This window comes from Microtus oregoni, unplaced genomic scaffold, assembly GCF_018167655.1.
Source record: "Microtus oregoni isolate MIOR12 unplaced genomic scaffold, Mior012 000000F_ref0000247, whole genome shotgun sequence".
In the NCBI taxonomy this organism is placed as follows: Eukaryota; Metazoa; Chordata; class Mammalia; order Rodentia; family Cricetidae; genus Microtus; species Microtus oregoni.
Window position 1 is genome coordinate 26778982 of NW_024543059.1, and position 26559 is coordinate 26805540.

The 26559-nt window shown below is 46.7% G+C and overlaps 1 protein-coding gene across 1 annotated transcript in view; it reads right to left on the reverse strand.

Moving 5' to 3' along the window:
* The window catches only part of Adamts17 (ADAM metallopeptidase with thrombospondin type 1 motif 17), a 291689-nt gene that overhangs the window by 203179 nt on the left and 61951 nt on the right, over window positions 1–26559 (reverse strand). The window contains exons 5-7 of the mRNA XM_041652890.1: window positions 20246–20329; window positions 19411–19568; window positions 13271–13314 (exon numbers count right to left, since the gene is read on the reverse strand). Of these exons, the coding sequence (XP_041508824.1) occupies window positions 13271–13314; window positions 19411–19568; window positions 20246–20329 (286 nt within the window). The remainder of the gene's footprint in view (window positions 1–13270; window positions 13315–19410; window positions 19569–20245; window positions 20330–26559) is intronic.

Sequence of the window (26559 nt, forward strand, 5' to 3'; positions counted from 1 at the left end):
AAACAGGCAACACTGAGATCAGGTCACTGTAGTCAACAGCTGGTGGCACATCTGTGACAAGGAGCCTGGTTCTGGCATAGGCGGGTTTGTATTGTCTTGTAATGCAGATCCATGGCATCTTTCTTGGGGGGGTAAGATTGGCTTCTGAGATTAACATGCACGTGAGCCACCCCAGGGGCTCCTTAAAGTAGAGCACTGGGCCCCACCTGTAGGCACCAGATTTGAGGGATCTGAGTGGCATTGTTGGCATTAAAGCTGCTGATCTGGGGACGACACTTTGAGAATCCCTGTGTTCTGCTATTCTACCTAAGGGTCCTTTATTTCCTTGTGGGAGTTTGTTAATTTAAAACAAACCTGGCACGGACAGTCTGATGCTAGAGTAGCCTGCTCACTGTTTACTGTTATTTCATTACGCCTTGTGTGCATGTCTTAAACATTTACCCTCTTATAGAAGGCGGCGATGATGTGTGTTTCCGAGTGCCTTCCCACGTGTTCCTGGTTGAGGCTGTAGCGCTCTCACAGCTGACCGGGATTAGAGATGGTAACCAACCCGCCTCCTGGGACTGTGGATGTCCATGCTCATTAGGATATTGACTCACATCCAAGGAATGGCCTTGCCCCAGTGTGCTGCCACCTCATCAGATTTTCCATGAACCCAGTGTTAGTCTTCAGGAGAGGCAGGGTGGGGGAAGGTGTGGTTTTGAGCCACAGCCTGTGGGCGACCCTGCCAGGGGCTAACCCGCTCTGCTGCAGACAGTGGGATCCTGAGCTCTTGGGGGTCTTCTTGCTTCTACTTAAGCAGCAAAGGTAGAGTGGGACCAGAGAATCCGACTGTGCCCACCCAGGAGGCCCACTGTGCAGACCCTTGTGGTGCCTTCACAGACAATACTAGGTTGACAAATCAAAACTTCCAGAAGCTCTGGCAAGCCAAAGGTGTTACAAATGCTTGTCAAACTGTTCCCTCTCTGCAAAGCCTTGGGCCATGCCAACTAAAATTGCAGGGCTCCATTAGTTGTCTGTCTTTGCTCCTTTCCCGTTTATCTGCCCACACTTGGCTCCAGTTTGGGACTGAATGTCCTCTAATGTCCATGTGATAAAGGCTTGGTCCCGGCTTAACACTACTGGGAGGTGGCAGAACCTTTGAGAAATGTGGAGTGCTTTAGATCATTCGGAGGATGCCTTTCAAGGGATGGGAGACCCTGGTTTCCTTCTGCTTGAATGCTTAAGCACTCCCGCGTGTGCTCTCCCCACACCTCCCAACCATGCTCTTTCTCTTTCTTGCTACATACAGTGAGGGCTTTTGCTTCACTATGAACGTCACCATGATATTCTAGCTTCCCAACTGGGCCAATTAAACCTCAATGGAGACTTCTAAATTCATAAGTAAAAACATCTTTTCTCTGGTGCTGGAGAGACGGCTCAGCAGACAGGTGCACTTGCTGCTCATACAGAGGATGTGGGTTTGGTTCCCAGTACCCACACCATCTCACAACCATCTGTAACTTCAGTTTCAGCAGATCTAATACTTTCTTGCTTTTGCAGGTACCCCCCCCCCCCCGCACACACACAGACAGGCAAAACACATTATGCTATTGCGGGTGTTTGTAATAGTAATGGAAAGCTAACATGCTCACTAATCATCACAGTAATCCATTTTCTCTCCACTGTAAGTCCCACAAGAATGGGAGCCTTTAGCTGTTTCATGCATTGGAATTCCCAGGGCTAGAGTGGTACCTGGCAGGCACCCAAACTATGAATGTGAAGAAGGATCCATCTGAAAAATAATTCATGTTATGAAGGCATAGAAAGGAATCAAACACAGGGGAAAATAAAAATATAGTAGTGGCCAACTTAACAAAGTAAGAAATAAATGGGCACAGGATTAACAGGATGGACTAAGAATTAACCCTCCAGGCATCACAGTGAGTTAGCCCATCCCAGCTTTGTCTCCCATGAGTGGGGTCATTTTACATGAAACATGTATCCTTTTGGTGTCTTGGTTTCCCCATGTGCTAACAACACAAAGCCTTAGTTGAAAAGATTACTGGGGACAAGTGTGGTAGTTTGAATAGGAATGGCCTCCATGGCTTATATATTTGAATGTTTGGTCATCAGGGAGTGACACTGTTTCTGAAGGATTGGGAGGTGTGGCTTGTTGGAGTAAGTGTGGACTCATTGGAGGAAGTATGCCACTGGGGGTTGGGCTTTAGGGTTTCAAAAGCTGGTATTAGGCCCAGTTCTCTCCCTTGACCTGGGGATCAGAATGTGGCTCTCAGCTACTGTTCCAGCACCATGAGTGCCACCATGATAAAAACGGACTAAATCTCCGAATCTCTAAGCAAGCCTCTAACTAAATGTTTCCTTTTTATAAGAGCTGCCTTGGTCATGGTGTCTGTTCATAGCAACAGAACAGGGACTAAGACAGCTAGGGAGACGGCTCTGCTGGAGCAAAGTTCTTCAGCCTCCCAAGGACAAATTAAAGTGGACTTGGCTCTCATCACCATTCATTCCCCAGCATGTAATATGGTGAACTGTTGATGCTTCTCACGGTTTGGATCTCTGAAATGCTGCTTTAGAAGCTTGATCACGAGCCTGTGATGCTATTGGGAGGTGGTAGAACCTTTGCAGAATGGAAGTTGGGGATTATAAGCTGAGGGGATATTGGGAACAGCGCCTGGTCCTCTCTCTGCTTTCTCACTGTACAATAAACAGAATTTCTTCAGCACGTGTTCCCCACCATGATGCCCTGCCTCACCACAGGCCCCAAATCAATGACTCCACCAACCACAGACTCAAGCCTTTGAAATTGTAAGCTATGCAACTTTTCATCTCTCACAATTTTTTTTTTAAATTTGTTTCAGAGAAAATCCTGCTGTATAGCTCAGGCTGGCCAGAACCTAGACTGACCTAGAATTTAAGACCCCGAACGCTAGGATTATGGGTGTCTACCACCACAACTGACTGCTTCTCTTCCCTTGTAATTTACTTTTCCAGGTGTGTTGTCACAGAAAGACAATCCCTACAGGAGACACTGGGTGTGTAATGAACAAGCATTAAAGGGACCTCTCTTGAATACTGAGGGAAGAGACATAGAGAATGACTCTGAAACCATGGAATCAGCATCGGGTCCATGCTTGACATCTAAGGAACCACCAGGCTTTTTCATCTGCCAAGCATTGTGGAAGGACCACTGCTGGTCACCGGGTACAACTCTAGGCCTGTTCCAGTCCCTGGATGGCAAAGCAGAATTAGTTCCTCCCCATCTATCACCCCACGGTTTGTTAGTCTAGAAATGCAAAATCTTTTCCTTTGTTTTGTTACTTTAAACAAGGTATTGTTCATTTATTGAGCAGCTCAGAAGCCCAAGTCCTAAGAGCCCCTCTGAGCTACTCATCACTGAGTCCTCCATAAATGTCATGTACACATCAAATTTCTCTTTGTTTTCCTTGTGTTACCTGAGATACTTACGATGGTGGAAGAGAGGGAGTTAGCTTTACCTCCTCTTAGGGGCAAGGCCACTTTGTCTCCACCCTCTAAACTCACATGAGTCCGACACCTCTAGGGGGAGGGGAGTCACCTGCCAAAGTTTTCAGGGGCTGTAGATCTCAATGCCTGAAAACCAGAGAATCTTAGGGAGATTCCGACTTCCTCATTTCTAAACATGGGAGCTAAGAGCTGCCAAACAGAACCCCAATCTCAGTGTCTCCACACTCTTCTCGCTCCTGAAACACCCAGCATTTCGGGGACCACAGCTGCCAGGTCCTTGGATGACCTTAGGATGACCAATGAAGCAAGATTGCCAAGGAGGTTTGTAAGGGCAAAACCCTCAAAATACCATATGTCACTTCCAATCTCATTCCACTGGACAGAAGGCTATTGTTGGTTCTTTCCAGGAAAGCTGAGAAACTTAATCTCCCCAGGGGAACGATCCTGTGTATATCCGCTAACAATATTTACCATGATACCCTGGACCGTGTGTCAGGTCCTAATTATGATTCATTCCACTCTTAACCAACCATGGCTCAACGCTTCCCTAGCTATGGCCAGTCCCTTCCCTAAACATGGCTCAGCTCTTTCTTAACCATGACATATAGTCCTGCTTGTGATAATGTTTTGAGCACAACCACCCATAACCAATCCCACCAACGACACTTGAACTGAAGTCCTAAAGACTGGGCCAAGAATTTGTCTCTGCTCAATAGAGAAACAGAAAGTTTCCTTAGCCCAACAGTTCTTAACCTGGGGGTCAAATGACCCTAACACAGGGTTGCATATCAGACATCCTGCAAACCAGATAATTATATTACAATTCATAACAGCAGCAAAATTACAGTTTTGATGTAACGACGAAATAATTCTATGGTTGGGGGTCACCACACCATGAGGAAGTCTATTAAAGGGTGGCAGCTTTAGGAAGGTTGAGAACCACTGCCTTGGCTGAACCATCTTTGGCCCTCCCAAAGTACTCTGATTTCCTACATTGTATATATGAAGAAGTGGAGGTTAAAAATTCACTGCCAACTTTCAGTTTCACTAGAGGGGGTTGAGGGTTCTTCAATTTATAAACTCACAGTGCCCAATGGAGCCTGATAAACTGTCTATATACCATGCAAGCTATAAACATTCTCCCTTAAGTTGCAGCTCTGAGACTCGAAGGCCACCCAAAGCTGAGCCTGTGGGCAGTCCCCAGCACCACAAGATCCTTGGTGGCTGACCTCAACTCTTTCTTCCAAGAGTCCAGTGGCTGAGCAGCTGCAGAGAAAATAAACTCACGGCTCGACCAAAGTGGCGGTTTTATTGCAGATGCAGTGTGGACTGCCCACAGTCCAAAAATACCTGCGAGCCTCATGGTCGCTCAATTGAGCCCTATTTTCTGATGCCACACAGCACAGCTTGACAACCAAAAAGAAAACTTCAAAATAATAAAAACGATTCTTCTTCATCCTGGGCATCACTTCATGCTGTGCCCTTCCTCTCTTTGCCCTGGCTATCCTCTCCTCTGCCTTCCAGCCTGTGAAGGTGCCACCCTTCCCCCTTCTGACACTGTCTGCACCCCAGCTAGAGTCCCATTTCTCCTTCCAGAGAGGAAGAACTCCCCTCTACCTGGGAATTGTTCTCCAAGTGAAGTTGTCTTTAAAAAAAAAACAAAATTCTACAGAATCAAATTTATAATTTCTCTCTTTGTTGGTTCACCTAAAAAATCAGAACAAACATAAACTCCATCATGGCCAACTAAACACAACACAGAGCTTAATGTATTAACCATTTCTCGGTGTACAGTTCAATGGCAGTAAATTCATTCATTAATTGTTCACCCATTACTGCCATCCTGATCTTGTTTTTGTCACTGTGATAAAACTCCCTCGCCAATTGAAGAAAGGGTTTGTTTGGCTTATATTTCCATAAATCACCATTGTGAGGAAGCCAAGACAAAAACTTGAAGCAGCTCATCATGTCCGCAGTCAAGAAGAGAGGCAATGAAGGTGTGTGCGCCTCTAGTACTTAGCTCAGTTTCTCAATTCTTATCTTTCAGGACCAAACCCCCAGGGGATGATGCAGCCCACAGTGGGCTGGGTCTTCCTACATCAATCAACCCAATAAATCCCTTGGGGAAATACCTACAGGCCAACCCAATAAAAACCACTACTGATGAATTCCCAGTGACTCTACCATGGGTCAAGCTGTCAATTAAATCTAACCTTCACAAACACTCTTTTAAAACTGGAACTTGAGGCCATCAAGCAATAACTCGCTATTCTCCCCTCCCCCAGCCCCTGAACAAGACCATTTTCTGTCTAGTCTCCTCTGGGTGCCTTATGCATGCAGAATCCCACAGCACCTACCCTTTTCTAACTGGCTTGTTTTGCTCAGTATGGTGTCCCAAAGGCTCATTCGTGACAAAGTGTGTCAGAATGTTCTTCTGTCTTACGGCTGACCTATCCTCCCTCCATACGTGCACGCCATGTTGCACTGATCCATGGCGCACACTGACGCATGCTTCCTCTGCCTCTCAGGGATAACACCATCGTGAACACAAGTGTGCAAACAGCGGCTTGAGTGCCTGCTCTTGCTTCTTCTGATTTTACATCCAGAACTGGCACTCATGCATTATACTTTAATTTCAGGGGAGAAAACACTACTCTATTTTCCTTAATACAAAATGCCCCCTGACCACTGGCAGTGTACAAGAGTCTCCACTTTTCCACAGCCTCTGGGGCACTTGCTATTTCCTGGCTTGGGGTGGGATTGTTTTTTAGATTTGTATGTTTTAATTATGCATATGTTCCACATGTGTGCATGAGCCTGAGGAGAACAGAAGAGGGTACCAGATCTCCTGAGCTAGACTTACAGGGGCTTGTGAGCTATCTGACATAGGTGAGGGGAACAAAACTTGGGTCCTCTGCATCTGCTCTTAACCTGAATCATCCCTTCAGGCCTACTTTCTGATTCTTGAAAACCACCAAACCAATGGATCTGATTAGTTATCCCCTTTACCACCAGAAGAACCCCGAGGGGGCTGAAGAGATAGCTTCATGGTTAAGAGCATTAGCTGTTCTTCCAGAGGATCCACATCCAATTCCCAGCACCCACGTGGTAGCTCACAACTGTTTGTAATTCCAGTTCTAGGGGATCCAATGCCCTCTTCTGCTCTGCAGGATCCTGAATTCATGGGGGACACATAAGCTCCCACAACTACACACACATACATATAAACAAAAGAGAAATAAAGACCCTGAGAATTATTGTTTCCATTGTATAGATGAGATTGCACCTGGATATGAAAGATAAGTCACAAAGGATGATGCAAATCAAGATGGGACCCCAGGCCTCACTGAAGAACCAGGGTCAGACCACAGGACTGAGCTTTGCTTGTCTATTCTTCCAACGAAGGCCCTTAAGGGGGAGTTGCCTTCTCTATGGAAAGGATGGGGCCCTGAAGACGGAGCCTTGCAGATGGCAAAGGGATCATGAGGAAGCTCTTGTGGAAGTCCCCTCTGCATCTCAGCCTTGAATTTCCTCGGCTTCCTCCAACTAGCACCGAAGGCTTTGCTCTCACAGAGCCCCTAGGGGCACTCCTTGGGCTCCATGCCTCTCTTGCACACACAACACCCCACTGTAAGCTCGGTTTATGTGGCTTCCCACAAGCTACAAGAGCTGTCTCACAACAGAGAATTATCACATGGCCTCATTTCCCATTGATACCACTGCTTCCCCAGTCCACTAGCGAAGGACTTTCTTGCTTGATTCTAATAGACATAACTAGGGTCATGACTCAAGTAGAAACAGTTTGCTAATATGATGAAGAATGGTATTTCCTTCCAAGCTAACCATAAAGTGTTCCCTTGGCCAAGAGGAATGGTAACACAGAGGGAACAGAGAAGCCCCTCTGAAAACAGTCACACCAAGGCCATGCTGAGAATGAAAAGGTGGTAGCCTTTGGCCTAACACCAGTTTTCCCAGTATCTTGTGTCTGACCAGAAAACATGTTTTGGGGTCCTCTCACAGCTGGTCTGAATATAGTGGCCCAGAGGCACTCACCCACAACCCTTGAGAACCACTCAGTGAGCTATTGTACAGCCCCTACAGCCGAGGCTCAGTGAGCTACTGTACAGCCCCTATAGCCGAGGCTCAGTGAGCTACTGTACGGCCCCTATAGCCGAGGCTCAGTGAGCTACTGTATGGCCCCTACAGCCGAGGCTCAGTGAGCTACTGTACAGCCCCTACAGCCAAGGCTCGGTCAGCTACTGTACAGCCCTTACAGCAGAGGCTCAGTGAGCTACTGTACAGCCCCTACAGCTGAGGCTCAAGGATCCTTTTGAAAGATGGGGAGGAAAGACAAGGGAGTTGGATGCAAATTGTGTCTCCAAAGAGTGTCAGTAACTACACCCATGCCCTCACCAACATGACTGCCCAAACATGAACTGAACAAGGATAACAACAATAGACATGCTACAGTGGACAGGGAAAGCCCGGGAGGCCCAGCCTTACACGGGAAAGACTACAAAGCCCAGCCTTATATACAAAGAACTACAGGCAACTAAGGAGTGCTGACAGCTGGCGAGATGGTCCTTCCCAGGGAAGAGCACACCAATTGGTTAGACAATACCAATGGTCATCCATGAAAGCACACATATAAGTAACACCATACAGAATGAACAGCTTGTATTTACGTCTTTAGGAAGACACTTACTCATATAGGCATGCAACAACAATTAATGAAGAGAGGCCATGAAAAGCAGGGGCGTGTGAGAGGATTTTGAGGGATGAAAGATTGAAATTATGTAATTATATTATAATCTCAAAAATGAAACACACACTCACACTCACACACTCACTCACACACTCACACACATACACACACCCATACTCACATGAACACTCACACACTCTCACACTCATTCACACACACTCACACACATCCACATAGACACACTCACTCACATATACTCACACACATACACACACACACTCAACTCACACACACATGCATAGTAACACACACACTCACATGCACACACACACACACACACACACATACACACACGTACACATCTTTAAGGCAACGGTGCTGCTGCTCTGCAGTCGATGTCCAAGCCTGTACGTCAGGTCCCCAGTTGGACATCCTGTGTGCTGAGCTTCTTTGGCTTCTTCAGCCCTCCTACTTTATAATCCCAAAGGCAGTTATCCACAGCCACATGTTTTGTTGGTCTCTATATAGTTCTAAACTAAATGCTAGTTCCACATCTCCAAAGGGCTGATAGAATTCCATCCCGTGCAAAACATACATCTGTATTTTTGCCATTTCCTAATACAGTCTAGTGACTATGTAATCTGAACAGAGACCCTGGCAGGAAGAGCGAGACATGTTGAACTTGGTCCCCTGGGGCAAGTGGTTTCAGTTAAGGATGCCCAGCCATATAGCAAACAGAGCGTTTCTACTGCAGTGTAGCTTCCAAGCAGACAGGTCTCCTCGGGAGGCTCTTACGAGACAAGCTGAGGACTGGAAGAACTCACAGACACAGACAAAGCTGAGTCACACTGTCAGACACTAGAAGCAGACACTGCCCCCTCCAAGCTGCACACTTGCACCAGATGCATACATATGTGTGCATGTGTCTATATGCATATATTCACTTACGTTTTATCCAATGAGCATTATCCTAGGGCATGCTGACAACAACCATACCAGGAGGGTCACCCACACTCTCCTTTGTTCGAAATGATCTTTCAGAAGACGCTCCAGCATCCAGACACATGCTAATCCACATTTTAAATATGCTCTACCAACATGTAAAGATAACTGTGTTAAGTGATGAATTGGTATAGTAAAGTATATACTTTCTAGCTTTCAGAGAAACCCTTCCCTCCTGCCCCCGCCCCATTTTAAAAATTAGTTCTTTGAGAATTTTGTAGAATGTATTTGGTCGTAGTTGCCCCTTTCCTAACTTTTCCCAGATAACCCCCCTTCCCTACCTACCCAGCTGGTAACCTACTTCTTAAAACCATATCAAGACAGTTGATGTTGCTCAGCTCTTGGATGTGTGGCCTTCCACCAAGAAATCCAAGCTGGGATTGCGAGGCACGCACCCTAATACCAATAGAATGCTACACTCATACACACTCAATACTAACTCTTGCAAATGGATGTTGGGAGCTTTACTTGTTAGAGGGAAGGCAGCACTTGCTAAATCCTACAACCCACAGCTAGAGACATGATGGAGGAAGGTCATTGGCTAATAAAGGCACTGCCTTGGCCCATTTCATTGGTTAGAAGATAGGTGGGAGGAGTAAACAGAACAAAACGCTGGGAGGAAGAGGAAGTGAGCTCAGACTCCACAGCTCTCCTCTCGGGAGCAGACACCTCAGAGAGACGCCATGCTCCTGGCTCCTGGGCAGACACACACCATGAAGCTCCGACCCAGGATGGACATAGGCTAGAATCTTCTGGGTAAGACCGGTTCTCACAGATTATTAGAGATGGGTTGATGGGGATATCGGAATTAGCCAGTAAGGGCTAGAGCTAAAGGGCCAAGTAGTGTTTAAATAAATACAGTTTGTGTGTTGTTATTTCGGGCATAAGCTAGCCGAGCAGGCGGCCGGGGTGCTGGGAACGCAGCCCCGCAGCTCCTCTTATTACTACAGAGACACTCACATTTCCTCCCCCAAACTGAAAGCTTAAATAACAGCCCCACACAGCCATAGAAGGTGGTCAAAGCCCAATTATGAGTACCAGTAAAACTGGTAAACAGAGGGATCTGGCAGAGGCTAGAGGCTGTGCCCTGTGACAATGAATATATATTTAAACATCAAGCTATTACTTCTGCTCAGAATAGATTCAAGTCTATTGTGACAGATTTGAGGAAGAGTCCAAAGGTGAGGAAGATTCCAAAACTGTGGTACATCAACCTGACCAAGACGAAATGGATGACATCCATCTAAACTGGGTCATTCAAAGGAATGATCCTCCTAGGAGACAATTCCTTAAGACTATACACAGATATTCCTCCACCTGTGACGGAGTTACATCCAAATAAACCAGTTAACAGCCTTTCTACTTATCTGGCCACTTCTTGTGATTCTGTCACACACACACACACACACAGACACACACACACACACACACACACACACACAGAGAGAGAGAGAGAGAGAGAGAGAGAGAGAGAGAGAGAGAGAGAAATTAATTAGAGTCTGAGGCTGGTCTGTGACTGTGATGGCCCCAGTTTTAAAATGTTTATCAAATTACCTCATTTTAAAAACAATTTGATAACATGTTTAAGTGAATCATGACATATCAAAAGATTTATTAATAATAAAAAGCCATGTCCCTATGTCCAACTCCCTTGTAAAAGTTAAAAACCACCAGAGTATGAGAAAGATGCATGCTGGGAGATAGGAGGCATAAAACTCATCCCTCGGGTAACCAGCTACCACATTAAGGATGACATCAACCTGTCCCTGCTATGAAAAGATGTGTCTCCTTAGGAAGTGAGATGTGAATGCCAGAGAGGTCACATGGGATATCAGGTACCAACTGGTGCTATGTGGCTCAGTGTCAAATGAACAGCCCTATAGACTAAATTATGACCCTTCGAATCACAGGGTGGAGTATTGACCCTCAATATGAATATGTTTTGTAACAGGTCTTTGGGAAGCAGAATTAAATAAGGTTAAATGAAGCCATAAAGGTGGGTCCTAATCCAGTATGACTGATGTCCTTACAAGAATAAGAAAGAACAGAGGCACACAGAAGTAAGAAAATGGTAAGAAGGCGGCCATCATCAGGCCACGGAGCATCCTCATCAGAGACCAGACACCTGCAGACCGCAGGACCTGGACCAGTGGCTTCCAGGGCTGCGAAGCACAAGTTTTTCTCAAGGTCTGAGATACACAGTCCTTACAGCATTTTGCGATGGAAAAAAAATGTCATGAGTAAAGTGTTTAAAGTGGTATGGAAGTATTGAGTCGATAAGAGAAAAACACTTGATTAGAATTAGCTATTTGTCTTCCACAGGGGGAGCTATGCACAATCAGTTCATATCAGAAGGGTATTTCACTATTCACAGTTAAACAAGCAGTAGTTATCAAGCACGTGCGTCAGTGTGTACGATTCAGACATGAAGCCCCTTTCACCTGTGTTCATTCCTTCCCTGTGATAAAGTAACCATTCAACAGGGTACAAAGGAAGTTCTCAAGTTCCCCGGGAGGTGCTGAAGGACACACGGCTTGGAGATCTGGGCTCAGCATACAGGCTTCTGTGGGATGAGGAAGTTTAGGGCAAGGGCTGGATGAGGAACTGATGCCTCCTGTGCCCAGACAAGGAGACAACCACGGCAGAGGCACGCTCGAGAAGGAGATATGGCGGTCCTTAAGGGCCTGGTGAATGCTGGAAGGAGCAACTGCGCAGGTCACACACTTCCCTTTCACTTTACATCGTCCACGGCCGCTGGGCAAGACTCAGGTACCCCACAAGCAAAACAAGACTAACATTATCTTTGCCCAGAGATTCCATCATGGAACCAGTCCTCAGGGGCAAAGTGCAGACATCCATTTTCTGATTTTTGATATCCTGTTCTCTGATTGAATACTGATTAAGTAAAAAAATAAAATAACTATAAGCTTCAATGTGTAAAATGACGGTTGGCTATCATACCAGATTTTAAATGGCCTTACTAAATCATCTAATCAAGGCAGTCACCATATGTCTTAAGAAACTTAAGTTACCCAGTTCAGTCATGTAGAGCCAAGGCAGAGGCCAAGGTCACCCATAACTGAGACTCCATGGTAACGGGCGGCTAACATCTGGATTTTACAACATTAGATATGTTAATTCTTTTTGACTCCCCATCAGTGTTTCTGTAACTTGAAGCGCCTGAACATATGAGATTCATAATTTTTCTCTGGGTAATACAATATTTGGGACCTCCCCATGTGTGATGGCAGATGACGCTGGAGAACCATGGATACTCCCTCTATTTGATAAGTACTCTGCCTACACCTACAGAAAGGCTTATTTTTATTTTGTTTTGTTTGGTTTGGTTTTGATTTTTCGAGACAGCGTTTCTCTTTGTAGCATTGGAGCCTGACTGGAACTCGCTCTGTAAACCAGGCTGGCCTCAAACTCACAGAGATCCACGTGCCTCTGCCTCCTGAGTACTGGGATTAAAGTGTGCTTTGTTTTGGTTTTTGAGACCCTTGCTGTCCTGAAACTTGCTCTGTAGACCAGGCTGGCCTCAAACTCAGGGATCCCCCTGCCTCTGCCTCCCAAGTGCTGGGATTAAAGGAGTGCATCACCACCGCCTGGCAGAAGGAAGGTTTCTACATGAAACCTTAAGAACTGAAGGGCAGTGCAGGTTTCACTGAACACAGGAGAGGAAGGAAACCTGCAGGCGAGGGACAGGTGAGGAAGAAAAGGGAAGAAAGCCTGTGTTCTCCAGCACTGCCTGCATGTCTCAGTACTGTTGAGACTAGAAAGCCAATGGTCGGGGTGGGCTAGATGCTTAGAGACCATCACATCTCTGCTCCAGATACCTCAGAGCAGCCTGGCAGCTCCTGCGCTTGGTTCAACTTGTTATACATTCTTAACCCTTTATCTAGATGCCTTCTGGCATAGGCAACCTCAAAACTTACCTGCAAAAAAAATAGAATACAGCCAAGGAATCACTTTACACGAAGAGAGGCAACAGAAAACACAAAGCTCGTGTGGGCACACAGGGGGTGACTCCTGCAGACTAGAGGCCCCACGACACATCAACAACTGTAAACTTACCAACAGTGTCACACGGCTCATCTTTGTGAACGCAGAAATCTGTCCTAGGGGGATAAAAAGGTACAATCAGATGTACGTGGTACCCTGCAGGAATAGGACAGGAAGATACCACACTAATATTGGCTAGTGTTCCTGAAACGTTGACGCTTTGATTTGGACAATTAGCAATATCTGTCAACAGTAAACCATCCATGACAGTTCTAAATGGTAAATCCAGTTATCACACAGAAGAGCCCCATCATAGATTGCGGGGGGGGGGGATTATCTGTGAGGTTGCATGCATGTGCCATAGTACACATGTCAAGTTTTGTGGTGGTTTGAATGAAAATGGCCCACATAGGTTCATGGGAAGTCACACTATTAGGAGATGTGGCCTTGTTGGGGTGGGTGTGGCCTTGTTGGAGGAAGTGTGTCGTCACTGGGGGCAGGCTTTGAGGTTTCAGAAGCTCAAGCCAGGCCCAGTGCTGCTCTCTCTTCCGGCTGCCTACTGACTCAGATGTAGAACCCTCAGCTACCTCTCTACTATGGTATTTACCTATATGCTGCCATGCTTCTGGCTATGACAAAAACGGACTAGACCTCTGAAACTGTAAGCCAGCCCGCGATTAAATGTCTTCCTTTATAAGAGTTGCCATGGTCATGGTGTCTCTTCACAGCAATAGACACCCTAACTAAGACAAAGTATGAGGGAGTCAGTTCTTTTCCTCTACCAGGTGGGTTGTGGAACAGAATGCAGGGCACCAGGCTTGGCGGTAAATACCTTTATCCACTGAGCCACCTCACCAGCCCAGGACGTCCCCTTTACAGCTAACTTCTCCACACTTAGTTGTTAGAAATTTATTCCTTCAAGAGTTTGAAACAAAATTAAAAGGTGTTTTTGATCAGAGACAATTAATTACCCGTCAACTGTAGTGGCATCTCCAAGTCACTCAGCATGGAAGGCCGTAAGGGCCATTAACTGTATCTACAGGAAGGCGACAAAAAGCCATTTCTAAGAATCTCTTTTTTTTAAAAACGCACAGAGAACTCCCAGGTGTGCAGTTGAGGGTGAGTGGGAAAATAAAGGTACAAAGCTTGCCTCAGCCCTGACTCTGCATGTCCCATGGGCTCACGTTCACCCCTCTTGATGAAATGAAGGGCTGGGCCTTGCTTTTCCACCAACAAACATCCCCAAGCTTCCCTCCACAAATTCCCACAGTTAGCAGGCAACCGTAGAGTGCTGGTGGGGCCAGCAGCTGGCTAGGAGAAGGAGATAAAGAAAGAGAGATAGCCCTAGGGCAGCCATGACTCATTTACCTTTAAATATATAAATTAATAAATCCCCAAACTGTCCTGATGCTAAGCACAGGTTTGACGCAGCTGGCAGCCGCGGCCCCAGCTGACCTTCCCCGGCTAAGGCAGCCACATTTCCGTTCTCGCGTCCACGAGTCCCCATTCTCGTTTTCACCTTAGCCTTGTCTACTCGCAGCAAACTGTGCTGCACCAGTGACACTGGGAATGGTGTCCGAGTTTGTTCCTCTCCTCCTGTCTCATCCATTACCATCTCTGCATGTATAAGCCCACTCTACTCCCCGGTGTGGTGTGCGTTAAAGGAACAAACCCTGCACGTACGTATCCCTCAGCCTACTGCTGCAAGGCACAGATCCTGGAGACCCAACCAGCCCACGCGTACCCATAGTACGATTCTGCTTGACAATGTTGATGCCCAGATGCCCAGACGTAGGCTGACAACTGAGCATCTTGGGACACTGGGCATCCTGCAGGGGAAATGACAGGGCAGGTGGCATGCATAAATGGAAGCAAAAGCTTAGAAGGTGTGGCCAGAGACAAAGTGGGGAGATAAGTCCAAGTGAGTTGTATCTGTCACTCAATGGGTTTTGCCTCTGGAAATTTCTAAGTTTTTCATGAAAAATATGTATACTTTAGGTTATCGATTTTTGGTCAATTTATTTTAACATTATCCTTTATCAATTGACAGGGAAATTTGTACATATTTACACAATACAAATATTAGGTTGGAAGTATACATTGTGAAATGATAAATCTAGCTAATAGAAATGCAGAATGGGCAGGAGGAAATGGACCGTGGGGTGCTGAAAATTGGGACTGGCAGAGGTATCCCAGCATGAACCTCAGCCAGGCCTGCATGCTTGCTTAGGTGTCTCTCCGATGTTCTTTACAGAAACACCGAACTGGGCTGGGGGAAAAACGCTGTGTGCCTGTCTTCCTAGGTCAAGTGCAGAACCAAAGGTATAGCCACTAGGGCTGGAGCCCCTGTCTTCTGTGTGGCCTTGGTTGGCCTCCAGCCACAGTGCACATGGTGGCTGTCTACAGCCTAGACACACACAGCTGCAGAAAAGCTGACTGCCTCTGCTAGCCATGACATCATGTTCACATCCTCTGCAGCAGCCAGCGTCCAGGAGAACGGCTCCCAGGCTTAGCCACAGGCCAAAACAGAGAAAGAAAAGAAAAATCCTCACACTGGCCATATGTGAGCCCAGAACACAGGGATGCTGTCCCGTGAACAATGGCTGGTCTGTGGGATTTCCTAGTAGACAGAAAGGATACCTTTCTAGAGCAGACAACTGCCTGCATCCCATTTCCCTGCAGAACACCAGTCTGCTGTGATCTCAAGCTCAGGAACCACAGTCCCAGTTTAAAGTTATCCACCAGGCTCCTCAGCCTCCTCTTCCACCCACCCCAGTGCTGCCGCCCGAGTCAACATTTGTACTGACATCCTCTGGGGATGCGGCTGAGCGGTGATTCATTCACTGAGCAGTTACACAGAAGCAGGAACAATGCCTTCAACAACCCTGAGGTATCACTGTGAAATAGAAAAAGAAAATGTACCCTTAGGTGTGTGAGTTTGTGTGTGTGTGTGTGTGTGAATGTGTGTGTGAGTGTGTGTATGAGTGAGTGTGTGTGTGAGTGTGTGTATGAGTGTGTGTGTGTGTGTGTGTGTGTGTGTGCATGTGCACCCATGGTAGGGTCAGGCCAGAAGATCATGGTTGGATCTTTGTTAATTTCTCTCCACCTCAGTCTTTTGAGACAGGGTCTCTCACTGAAACTGAACCTCACCAACTGGATTACAGAAGCAAGTGAGCAAGCCCTTATCTCTGCCTCTCAGTGCTGGGATTACAAGCCAGCAAGCCATCATCTCTGTCCCTCAGTGTTGAGATTACAAATGTACAGCAAGGAGCCCAGTCCTTTCACGTGACTTTCAGAGTATAGAACTCAGATCCTCATGCTTGTTTGACAAGCACTTTCCCGTCTAAGTCATCTTCCCAGCCCTGTGGTTGATTTTGTTGTTAAGACAGGATGTCACATAGTCTAACCTGGCCTCGCATTCACTGCATAGGCACAGGGGGCCTTAAACAGCTGATTCTACTGTCTCTTCCATCCAAGTGCTGGGATAACGGACATGTTTTACCTTACTTGGTGTACATTGGCTGGTTTTGTGTGTCAACTTGACACATGGTAGAGTCATCAGAGAAGAAGGAGCTTCAGTGAAGAAATGCTTCCCTGAGACCCAGCTGTAAGGCCATTTTCTCACTTACTGATAAATGGGGGAGGGCCCGGCCCATGGTGGGTGGTGTCATCCCTGGGCCGCCGGTCCTGGATTCTACAACAAAGCAGGCTCAGCAAGCCAAGGGATGCAAGCCTATAAGCAGCACCCCTCCATGGCCTCTGCATCAGTTCCTGCCTCCCGGATCCTGCCCTGTTTGAGTTCCTCTCCTGACTGCCTTCAGTGAGGAGCAATGAGGAAGTATAAGCCAAATGAACCCTTTCCTTCCTAAGTTGCTTTTTGGTCACGGCAATAGAAGCCCTAAGACACTTGGCTATTTGTGGTTTTTATAAAATACCTAACCCAGAGTTTTGCTAACTCTGATTTTGATGACATTTATTTTCTCTGGGGAAAAGAAAATACTTTTCATTTCCAAAACAAGACCACTTCCAAGCGCTTTCTCTCTCCCTTCTGGTACTCTCCTGTACCTTGGCAGTAACAGATACACTGCATCCTTGAAACCAATGAGCAAATCTGAAACAGCCTCGCCTCAGAACATCACTAGGAAGACGGGCAGGTTACAGACGAGTTAACTAGCTTCTCGAGAAAGGAAACAGCGGAAAGGCAAAAGGCATTTTACAATATGGTGTCAGGAGGAAATCCCCTAAATTAATAATATTTTTAATAAACACCAGAATTCCCAAATTTTATAGTGTTTATAAAAACCACTTTCAAAGTAGAGACAGTGGAAATTTGGTTGCATATTTCAATCCCGGGATTGTGTAAAACAAGCTTCTCTCTAGGAAGGATTTTTAGATCTAAGTTAATTAGACCTAATTAATTTCATGTAGGAAACAAATCATAATAATTTATGGTTATGCATAAACATGGCTCCACCAAACTCCTGCTCACTTACCAAGCAGAACTCACTCTCAAAACATCTGTCCTCCCCATTCCCAGAACTCTTAGGTGTTCTATAGAAAGCCCCATAGTTGCCAAATGCCATTCCCCCTTAGTGATGACAGTCTCTGGCTAGGGAAGAGGGGTGCCCAGCACTTCTAAGGAAGGAGCACCAGGAGGTGCCAGCACTCACTGGTTGGTGAGTCCGGACCTGCCAGCTCATGGACCTATCATAACCACGGAATTATTTAAAAGAAGACAATGCCCGAAACATCCCTAGAGACGTTTAATCGAATCCCATGTAAGTAGCAAATGTTCTCACAGGAAACAAACGCTTACAGGTGGCCTCTCAACACAAGGGGCTAGAAGTTGATGGACATTCTCGAAGAGGGGTCAGGCATCAATCTACAGCCTGGTAATGACAAGGTATATGTTCTCTCCTTTTTTTCTCCCTCTCCATCTTTCTCTCTTCCTCTCTCTTTCTGTGTGTGTATACGTGTGTCTGTATAAGTATGCATGTGTGTTTGTGTATGACTGCATGTGTATGCTAGAATTGTGTCCCCAAGACAGAAATGGCTAAGTGCCTATTAATGTGACTTTATTTTGAAAGAGGGTCACTGCAGGCGTAATCCAGTTAAGAAGTGGTCACGAACTGTGTGGTGGTGCACACCTTTAATCCCAGCACTTGGGAGGCAGAGGCGGGAGGATCTTTGATCTGTTAGACCAACCTGACCTACAGAGTTCAAATGTCTCGAAAAATAAAAATAATAGAAGAAGGAGAAGAAGAAGGAGCCCTCTTACAGGGACAATCTGACACAGGACAATCGGGACATAGAAACATGGAGAGAAGGCTATGTGACAGTAGAAGGGAACTCAAGTGTCGTGTCCACAAGGTCTGTCACGGGTGGCAATAGCCACCAGAAGTGAGGAAATAAAAAATGATACTCCCCTTGAGGATCTGGGGAGAAGGGAACCTTATCAATATCCAGATTTAGAGCATGTAGGCTCCAGAACATAAGGAGACAAACTTGGTTATTTAGGGTCACCTGTTTCTGATCAGTGGCTGTAGTGTCCCTAGGAAATTAGGGTGATGTGGTTGCTTGAGGCTTCAGAGGCTGCCCTGGGTTTCTGCTGTGTACTTCTGGGCCCCAGTCCTGTAGCCAGGAGAGAATTTTTACCCATGCTTCAATCAGAGTCTCTATGTGACATCCATGGGCATCTAAGAGATTGAGCTATCTGGGGGTGGGGGGTGATCACAGTTCTGTGCATGGCGTGTCTTACAAGGCTGTGTAGGTCGCCCATGGACCCACCTAGGGTTCCTCCCACAGCATCCACTCTCCTCCCTAACAGGTTGCCCAAGTCGGTCAGCAGGAGCTGCAAATGCTCTCTTGCTAGCATGCTACGAAGGGAAGGTGGGGGAGTAAGGGAAAAGAACATGCATTTATAGGCCATTCTACGTCTCCAGTTACCCAGAATTTGAGTATTCTTCTAATACGGCCAGCAGGGCTAATGACAGCTAACACCCTGGGTTAGGCACTGCTTATAGACAATAGCTCATTATTTGTTCAGCCCTCAGAGGCTGAACCTACAACAACCCCCATTTGACTGCTGAGAACCCCAAAGCCCAAGCAAGTGGGCACAAGCTTGACCTCCAAGCCTGTCTTGCTAACATGCTCTCCAAAGGGTACTGCCTTTTTACTCTTGCTCGCCAGAGAAAAGCTGGCTCCGGGCTTACCTGGTCACAAACACAGCGGCATCCACAGGAGGCGCGTCATCCTTCCCTCCTGGTACCTGGTTATTGCCGAGGTACCGCGCACCCCCATACTCCTCATTCTGCCAGTGACAGAAGCTCTCCAAGGACCGCTCACCATGGTGCCCGATGGATAACTTGGCCTAAGAGGAACAGAAGAGGGTAGTGAGAGACGGTACATCCAGGGAGCCAGAGTTGCCACCCAGACCCTATTGTGATGGTAGATGCTCTTGAAAAATAAAATTCGATGACTCTCTCTGCCCTGAGATAAACGCCTAGAACCAAAGGATACCCAGGAGGTCCCAAGACGACCAAGGACTGTATCCACAAGTTCGATAACGACTCATGAAAGCAAAGAAATCTACTTCTCAGAAACATAACAGTCTACAAAACCAAAAGCACTCCCCTCGATGCCTGCCGACTGCTTTGCTTTGTTGTAGCCAGCATTGGCTTGAAGGGAGACACTCAGCTGAAACAGCAAAGACAAGGCTATGCTGAGTTCCACCATGGCAGGAGCACCAGGTAGAAAGTCATGCTTCTGAGACAGCCCACAGCTTTACTCCTGTGTGAAAGCCATATGCCAGACCTTCCAGGAACAGAGGAAGTGTGTGAGCCCATGGCTCGGCGTTCCCTCGGGATCCTAAGCAGCATGCGTGTGCCCATGGTTCTAGTCCCAAGACTCGCTTCTCTCACAATGGCACCATCTTCAAAGCAAGGAAGGTGCACAAGCCACCTTGCCTGAAGCCCTCCCTAGCAGTCAGGAGAAACTTCCAAACCCATTAAATTCTCTGTGTGCTCTGAAGAGCACCTGCAGACTTACCGGGCGTTGTCGCAGAAGGACCAGCTTGGTGACTTGAATGTTAATTTTAATCCCAAGGCTCTGGTGCTGAAACATGTTGTATACCTATTCACAGAGGAAAAATAAAATGAAGATGTAAACATAGTTAAATACGGCAGTGTTCTGGATGGTAAGATACTAAAAAAAGACTAAAGAAATTTGGAGGAACCATGGGTATTAGATTAGGTATTAGTCAATACTGCTCTATACTTGCTATCAAACATACTGAATAAGTCCAAGATGCTAAAAATACCAAAGCTTGTGCATGTGAACACTACACTACCGGCTCAATTTTCTATATCTCTAAAGCAGTTCCAAAATACACAATATTGGTTTTTTTAAAAAAAAACATTAAAATTCAGTTTGTATTCTTCTAGTATGAGAAAAATTAAAAATAATTACATGTAACTCAAATCTCAGTATCAAGAAAATCTGATTTAAGGAAAATATGTATGAGAACATTTTTCAGATTCTATTAAGGTTTTCTAGCCAGGAGATGGTGGCACAGGCCTTTAAACCCAGCACTCGGGAGGCAGAGGCAGAGGCAGACAGATCTCTGAGTTTGAAGCTAGCCTATTCTACAAAACAAGTTCCAGGGCAGCCAGGGCTACACAGAGAAACTCTGTTTCAAAAAACAAAAACCAAAGTTTTCTGAGACTGAAAATCCTCACTGAAGCAGAAGCCAGGCCAGAGAGGGCTCAGCAGATGAAGGTGCTAACGGCACAAGCCTGACAGCCCACATTCAATCACGAGAACTCACATTAACCACCACCACCCCTAAAACCCAGATACGGCAGTGCACATCTGTAATCCCTGCTCTCCTGCACGGAGATGGGAAGCGGAGACAAGAGAATCACTTGGAAGTACTCATCCAGCTAGCCTGGAGGATTCAGAGAAGCAGAAATAACAAGACAGAAACAAGGTAGGCGGGGAGAAGCAACTGGAAGTTGCCCTCTGACCTCCGCACCTGATTGTGGCACAAGCATGCCTGTATTCACACATACATCTGTGTGTGTGTGTGTGTGTGTGTGTGTGTGTGTGTGAGAGAGAGAGAGAGAGAGAGAGAGAGAGAGAGAGAGTTAATTAAAAGAAACTTCGTATTCCCCAAATGTATATAATAGAAAATTCTAGAATCACACACATGAGCATATATATGTTACATGTAAGAGGGAAGGCAGTACTTTTTAAAATGTACAGCATCTGGAGAGATGGCTGAGCAGTGAACAACTTGTTGCTCTTCCAGATGACCTAAATTCGGTTCCCAGCACCCATGTCGGATAGCCCGCAACTGTATGTATCTCCAGTTCCAAGGAATCTGATGCATTCTACTGGCCTCCATAGGTTCTCACACATGCATGGCATACACATACATGACATGCACATACATGCTCATAAGATAAACAGCTTTGAAAACAGTACAGCGAGGGTGATTTTTGAAACAAAGAAACGGATGCCAGGTAATTCTGGCAGAAACTCAAAACTCCCACCTCAGGCTTCCATCACAAGGACCAACAGCAAAGGGGGACAGTCACTTGCAATAACCCAGCCCGTGTCATCTTTAACCCTCTCTGCCACTCAGAAAGGCTGGCATATGTATCGTTCCCACTGACAAAACAGGCTCTTGTGGGGGAAGGCACATATTAAAGACTCAGAGCCAGTTAGCAACACCCTGATTCATATCCAGGTTCATCCAGCCAAATTGTTCATCTCTTCCTGTGTTCCCCTAAGTCCCCACTCTAACCAAAAACTACCACTGAACCATATCATAGCGACAGAAAGGGACATGTTCCTCTCAACCCCTCCTCTTGTGGCCATTTGGTGCCCCCAGTACAGATACACAAAGACTTGGCTCCAAGGGAGTGTAGCAGGGAGTCTCCACTGAGAGGCCTTTAGGTGCTTGGGGAAGGCTGTGGGTCCCCTAGCTTGCTCTCTCTGCCTTTGAACATCAACGTTTGCTCCACGGTTGTCATCTTGTACCTGTGCCAGACTCCAAAGTTGTGGGTCTGCCAGAATCAAACCTGAGCCTCCCAAACTGCGAGCTCAGCAGAACCTTTCTCTATAAGGTTCTTGTTTTAGGCATTTCATCATGGCGGCACAAGACCGACCGACTTAGGCACAAATATGCCTCTACTCAGAAGCACCTACTATGAAGGACCTCCCCATCAAGACATCCTGGGAGGTCTTCCGAGAAGAAGAACAAAAGGAGAAATCATAAGGCAGAGGGAACTGGGGATCACACGAACAAGGAAGACCCATTGGATGTGAGGCCCCCAGGTCAGTACAGCCCGCTTGAGTTCCTCTCTTGTACCAGAGCAAAACCAGGGCTCTGAGAGATTTGATGGGAGGTAATAAAAATGGTGATAGTTATAGGATATGGAGGAAACAGGGAAGAGAACTTTCTTGCTATTCCTCTTGGTTTTAGCTCACAGACTACCTGGAAGGGGATCTCATACCGAGAGCGCTAAAACTTTCTCCCCTGCTGCTGCCCTCTATGTTCAACTCAGCAGCAGCTGATGGCCATAGCAAGCAGCAAAGCCAGGGTCTGTGCAGCCCAAGTGCAGCTGCCTATCCAAAGGACCTGCAAACCATGCGAGCACAGACTTTAGGCAGCTCTGCGACACAGAATTAGCTGAGTCACAGTGTGGACACTGTGCACTGAAAGCTGCTATTATGGTTAAATAAAACCTTTGTGCAACTTAATATTCTTTCCCACAAGCCTAGGCAGTTTGAATGCTCACCTTACGAGACCTGGATAGAGGTGGGCAGTCCTTGGGCTTCCCACAGGTCAGGGAACCCTGATTGCTCTTCGAGCAGATGAGGGGGGGGGACTTGATCGGGGGAGGGGGAGGGAAATGGGAAGCGGTTGTGGGGACGAGGCAGAAATCCTTAATAAATAAATAAATTTAAAAAAAAATATTCTTTCCCACATGGAAAAAAAGAGGGAATACGTTCACTTGCTCTGTTCTCAGGCCCTACTCCAAAATGCCTTGTCTTCAAGTATAAAATATCTGTCCTTTTTTTTTTTTAAATGCTGGTCCATCCACCCATAGGCCAATTCTGAAGTCCGTTCTTCATTATCTATTCCTGACCCTGGGGGATGAGGGGAGCACGCAATTTTTTCTTGTTTGGATATTTCAAGAACCTCCCAATGGGCTCTAGCTCAATTTTCTTTCCCTGAAATACCCAGCATGAGGATTGGGCCTTAACTGGTATACAACAGTTCCAAACATGAAAATCCCAAAGGAAGATTCGTGCTATAAAAGAAAAAAAAATATTCAGTTGTGCAGGGCTTTGTCACAGGGCTGTGGAAGCAGTGCATTTGAAGTTCAGGGGTTACTCAATGAGATAGCATGGGCGTGGCACACAGGAGGTCCTGGGTTCTGTCCCAGCACCTAAACATAAAATAAATAAGTGTGCAATACCTGTAATACCAGCCGAACCACCAAGATATTCAAGAATATCATGGGTTTAAAGAAATAACAAGCAGGCTGACAAGGTGGTTTAGTGAGTAAAGGCACTTGCCGCTAAGGCTCATGACCCGAGTTCGAACCCTGGAACCCATACAGTGGAGGGTGAGAATAGATTCCTGCACGTTGTCCTCTGATTTCTGCATTATGTACTATAGTGTGGACATATGGGTGTCATGTACACAATAAAATAAATATAAATAAATAAATGTAAGAAAGTTAAAATATGAAGAATATGAAGTGGCTAGACTTAGGTCAACTTGACACAAGCTAGAGTCATCTGAAAGGAGGGAGCCTCGGTTGAGAGAATGTCTCCATAAGTTCCCACTGTAAGGCATTTCTTTCAATTAATGATTGATGGGGGATGGCTCAGCCCAGTGTGGTGGTGCCGCCCTTGGGCTGATAATGCTGGGTTCTATAAGAAAACAAGCTGAGCAAGTCATGGGAAGCAAGCACTCCTCCTGGGCCTCTGTATCAGCTCCTGCCTCCAGGATCCTGCCCTGTTTGAGTTCCTGTCCTGACTTCCTTTAACGATGAACAGCAATGAGGAAATTTAAGCCAAATAAACCTTCTCCGCCCCAACTTGCTTTTGGTCATGGTATTTCATCACAGCAATAGTAACTCTAAGACAGTGGCATTCATGCCTGTAATCCCAGTACTTAGGAGAAGGAGAGGGATTACAAGTTGGAGATGAGCCCGGTATTTACAACAAATTCCAGGCCAGACTGGGCTATACCATGTGACTATAAATTTTTTAATTACTTAAGTAAGACAGTAATGTGACAGGGCACTTCTCAGTGATGCTCTGGTCTCTGGTCTGCTGCATCAACGGAGAATGCAGAACCGATCGGCATTGATATGAGCACCGGGCAGAACACACGACAAGTCCCTGAGTTAGAATTTTCTGTGACTCCTTGTCAGAGAATTGCCCAGCACTATGCACATCCCATGTCCCCAGGTTTGCTTGCTTGATTCCCCTGGGATGAATGCACAAAGATGTGATATGAGATGAAAGAAGGAAACAGTCCCATGCTCCAAGGGCGAGGGAGATGGAAAACGGAGAAAATGGTCTAATGGTCTAAAGAGAAAATGGGTGTGGAGTGTCAGCTCTAGAAGATGGCGAACCATCCTGGATGCTGGTCAGACAAGAGGAGAATGGACTTAACATTACCGAACACTTACACACGGCTATGGTGGCAAATTCTCTGGTATGTCTATTCGTCACAATTAAAAGTATAATTCATTCTTAAAATCTTCGTGCCCTAAATTCCTGTGGGGGGTTGAATGGGAAATGCCCTCCAGGTTCCCTGGCATTGGAACATTTGGTCCCCACTTAGTGGCCCTATTTGGGTAGGCTTAGAAAGCCTTGCTAGAGGAGGTACATCACTGGAAGGGTTTCAAAAGTCATATGCCATCTCAGGTTTGCGCTCTCAGCTTCCTGTTGGTGGTTTGTGATGTGAGCCCTCAGCTCGCAGGTTCCAGTCCCAGCCTCCATGCTTACGTGCTACCCATACTTCCCTGTCATGATGGTGATGTGCTTTTAGCCTTCTGGAACCATAAGCCCCACATAAACCCTTCTATAAGTTGCCTTGGCCACAGTGCTTTGTCACAACCAAAGAAAGGTAACAATTACAAGATCATTGACTAGTAAGGATGGATGGCATTTCCCCCGTGCAATGCAGGTGGTCACCCCAGGGACAGTTAGCAGAGTCTAACCACCACAGCTGAGCCCTCTGTCACCTGCTATTTGCACAGACACCCTCACAGAGTTCCACAGGGTTCAGGGCAGGGCAGAGAGGAAACGGGAGCTCCTTCCAGGACAGGGAAGTCAGAGGAACAAACAAGGTACAAGTCTGAGACATGCAAGCAAGATCCTCTGTCTTTTTCCCATGGAAATCATGCTCCCGAGGAGTTCAAAAGGCAACGGTGCCTGATACTTAGGAAGACACCTGGCTGGGCCTGGAGCCGTGCCGCCAATTGTCTGGAAAGTCGGTGCCTCGTGTCCAACTCTGCCTGTGGCCCAGTTCCTGTTCAGAGCTCTGGCTGCTTTGTCACATTCCCTTGGCAGCCTGAGCCAAGCAGGTAGCCTTGCTGCCAACAGCATACTGTGGCTCTCCCAGCTGGGTGACTTGGGGACACAGAGCTGGTGGCGATGGCAGACAGGGACTGGAGAAGGGGTGAGAGATTAGGACAGACGTGGGCGATGGTAACCGTCATCACAGGTGGCAGGATTTTCACCAAGCTGTCTGTGAGCTCGGGTGAGCCAAAACCTGCCTGGAGTCCCACCCTGTCCCATTCAGACCTCACCCCAAAAGGTAAGGACTAAATTTACTAAATTCACAGTAACTCTAGAGGGGGGTCCAGGCATATGCTGGAAATGCATACTCTGGAGCCCCCAGACCTCCTAAAACAGACCGGCTGTGTATGCTGAAGGAGGCTCCCAGGGCTTCTGGGATGTGCTGAAGTGTAAGAACCAGGGAGCACTCTCACACCAGGCTGCCTTCAGGGCGACCACAGAGAGACTCCATTGTCTATTTCATATGGTAATAAAGTGAAATTGATGTCATTTCTCCAAACAGCTTGCCTGGATGGTCTCGGGTTTTTCATACCACTCCATGGTTGTTAAGGAAGCAGAGAACAACCAAAACCCTGCCTGGTGGCCCTGCTTTCCAGCTCGGCTGCCCATCTGCAAGCAGCGTTTCTGGTGCCACAGCACCCGCTTCTGTCTGCAATTTGTACCTTAAAACATGCTGGTTCTGGTGTCACCCGAGGCCCCCACCCAAGGAGAACCAAATCGGCTCTGCCACGCACGTGGAAAAGCCACAGCAG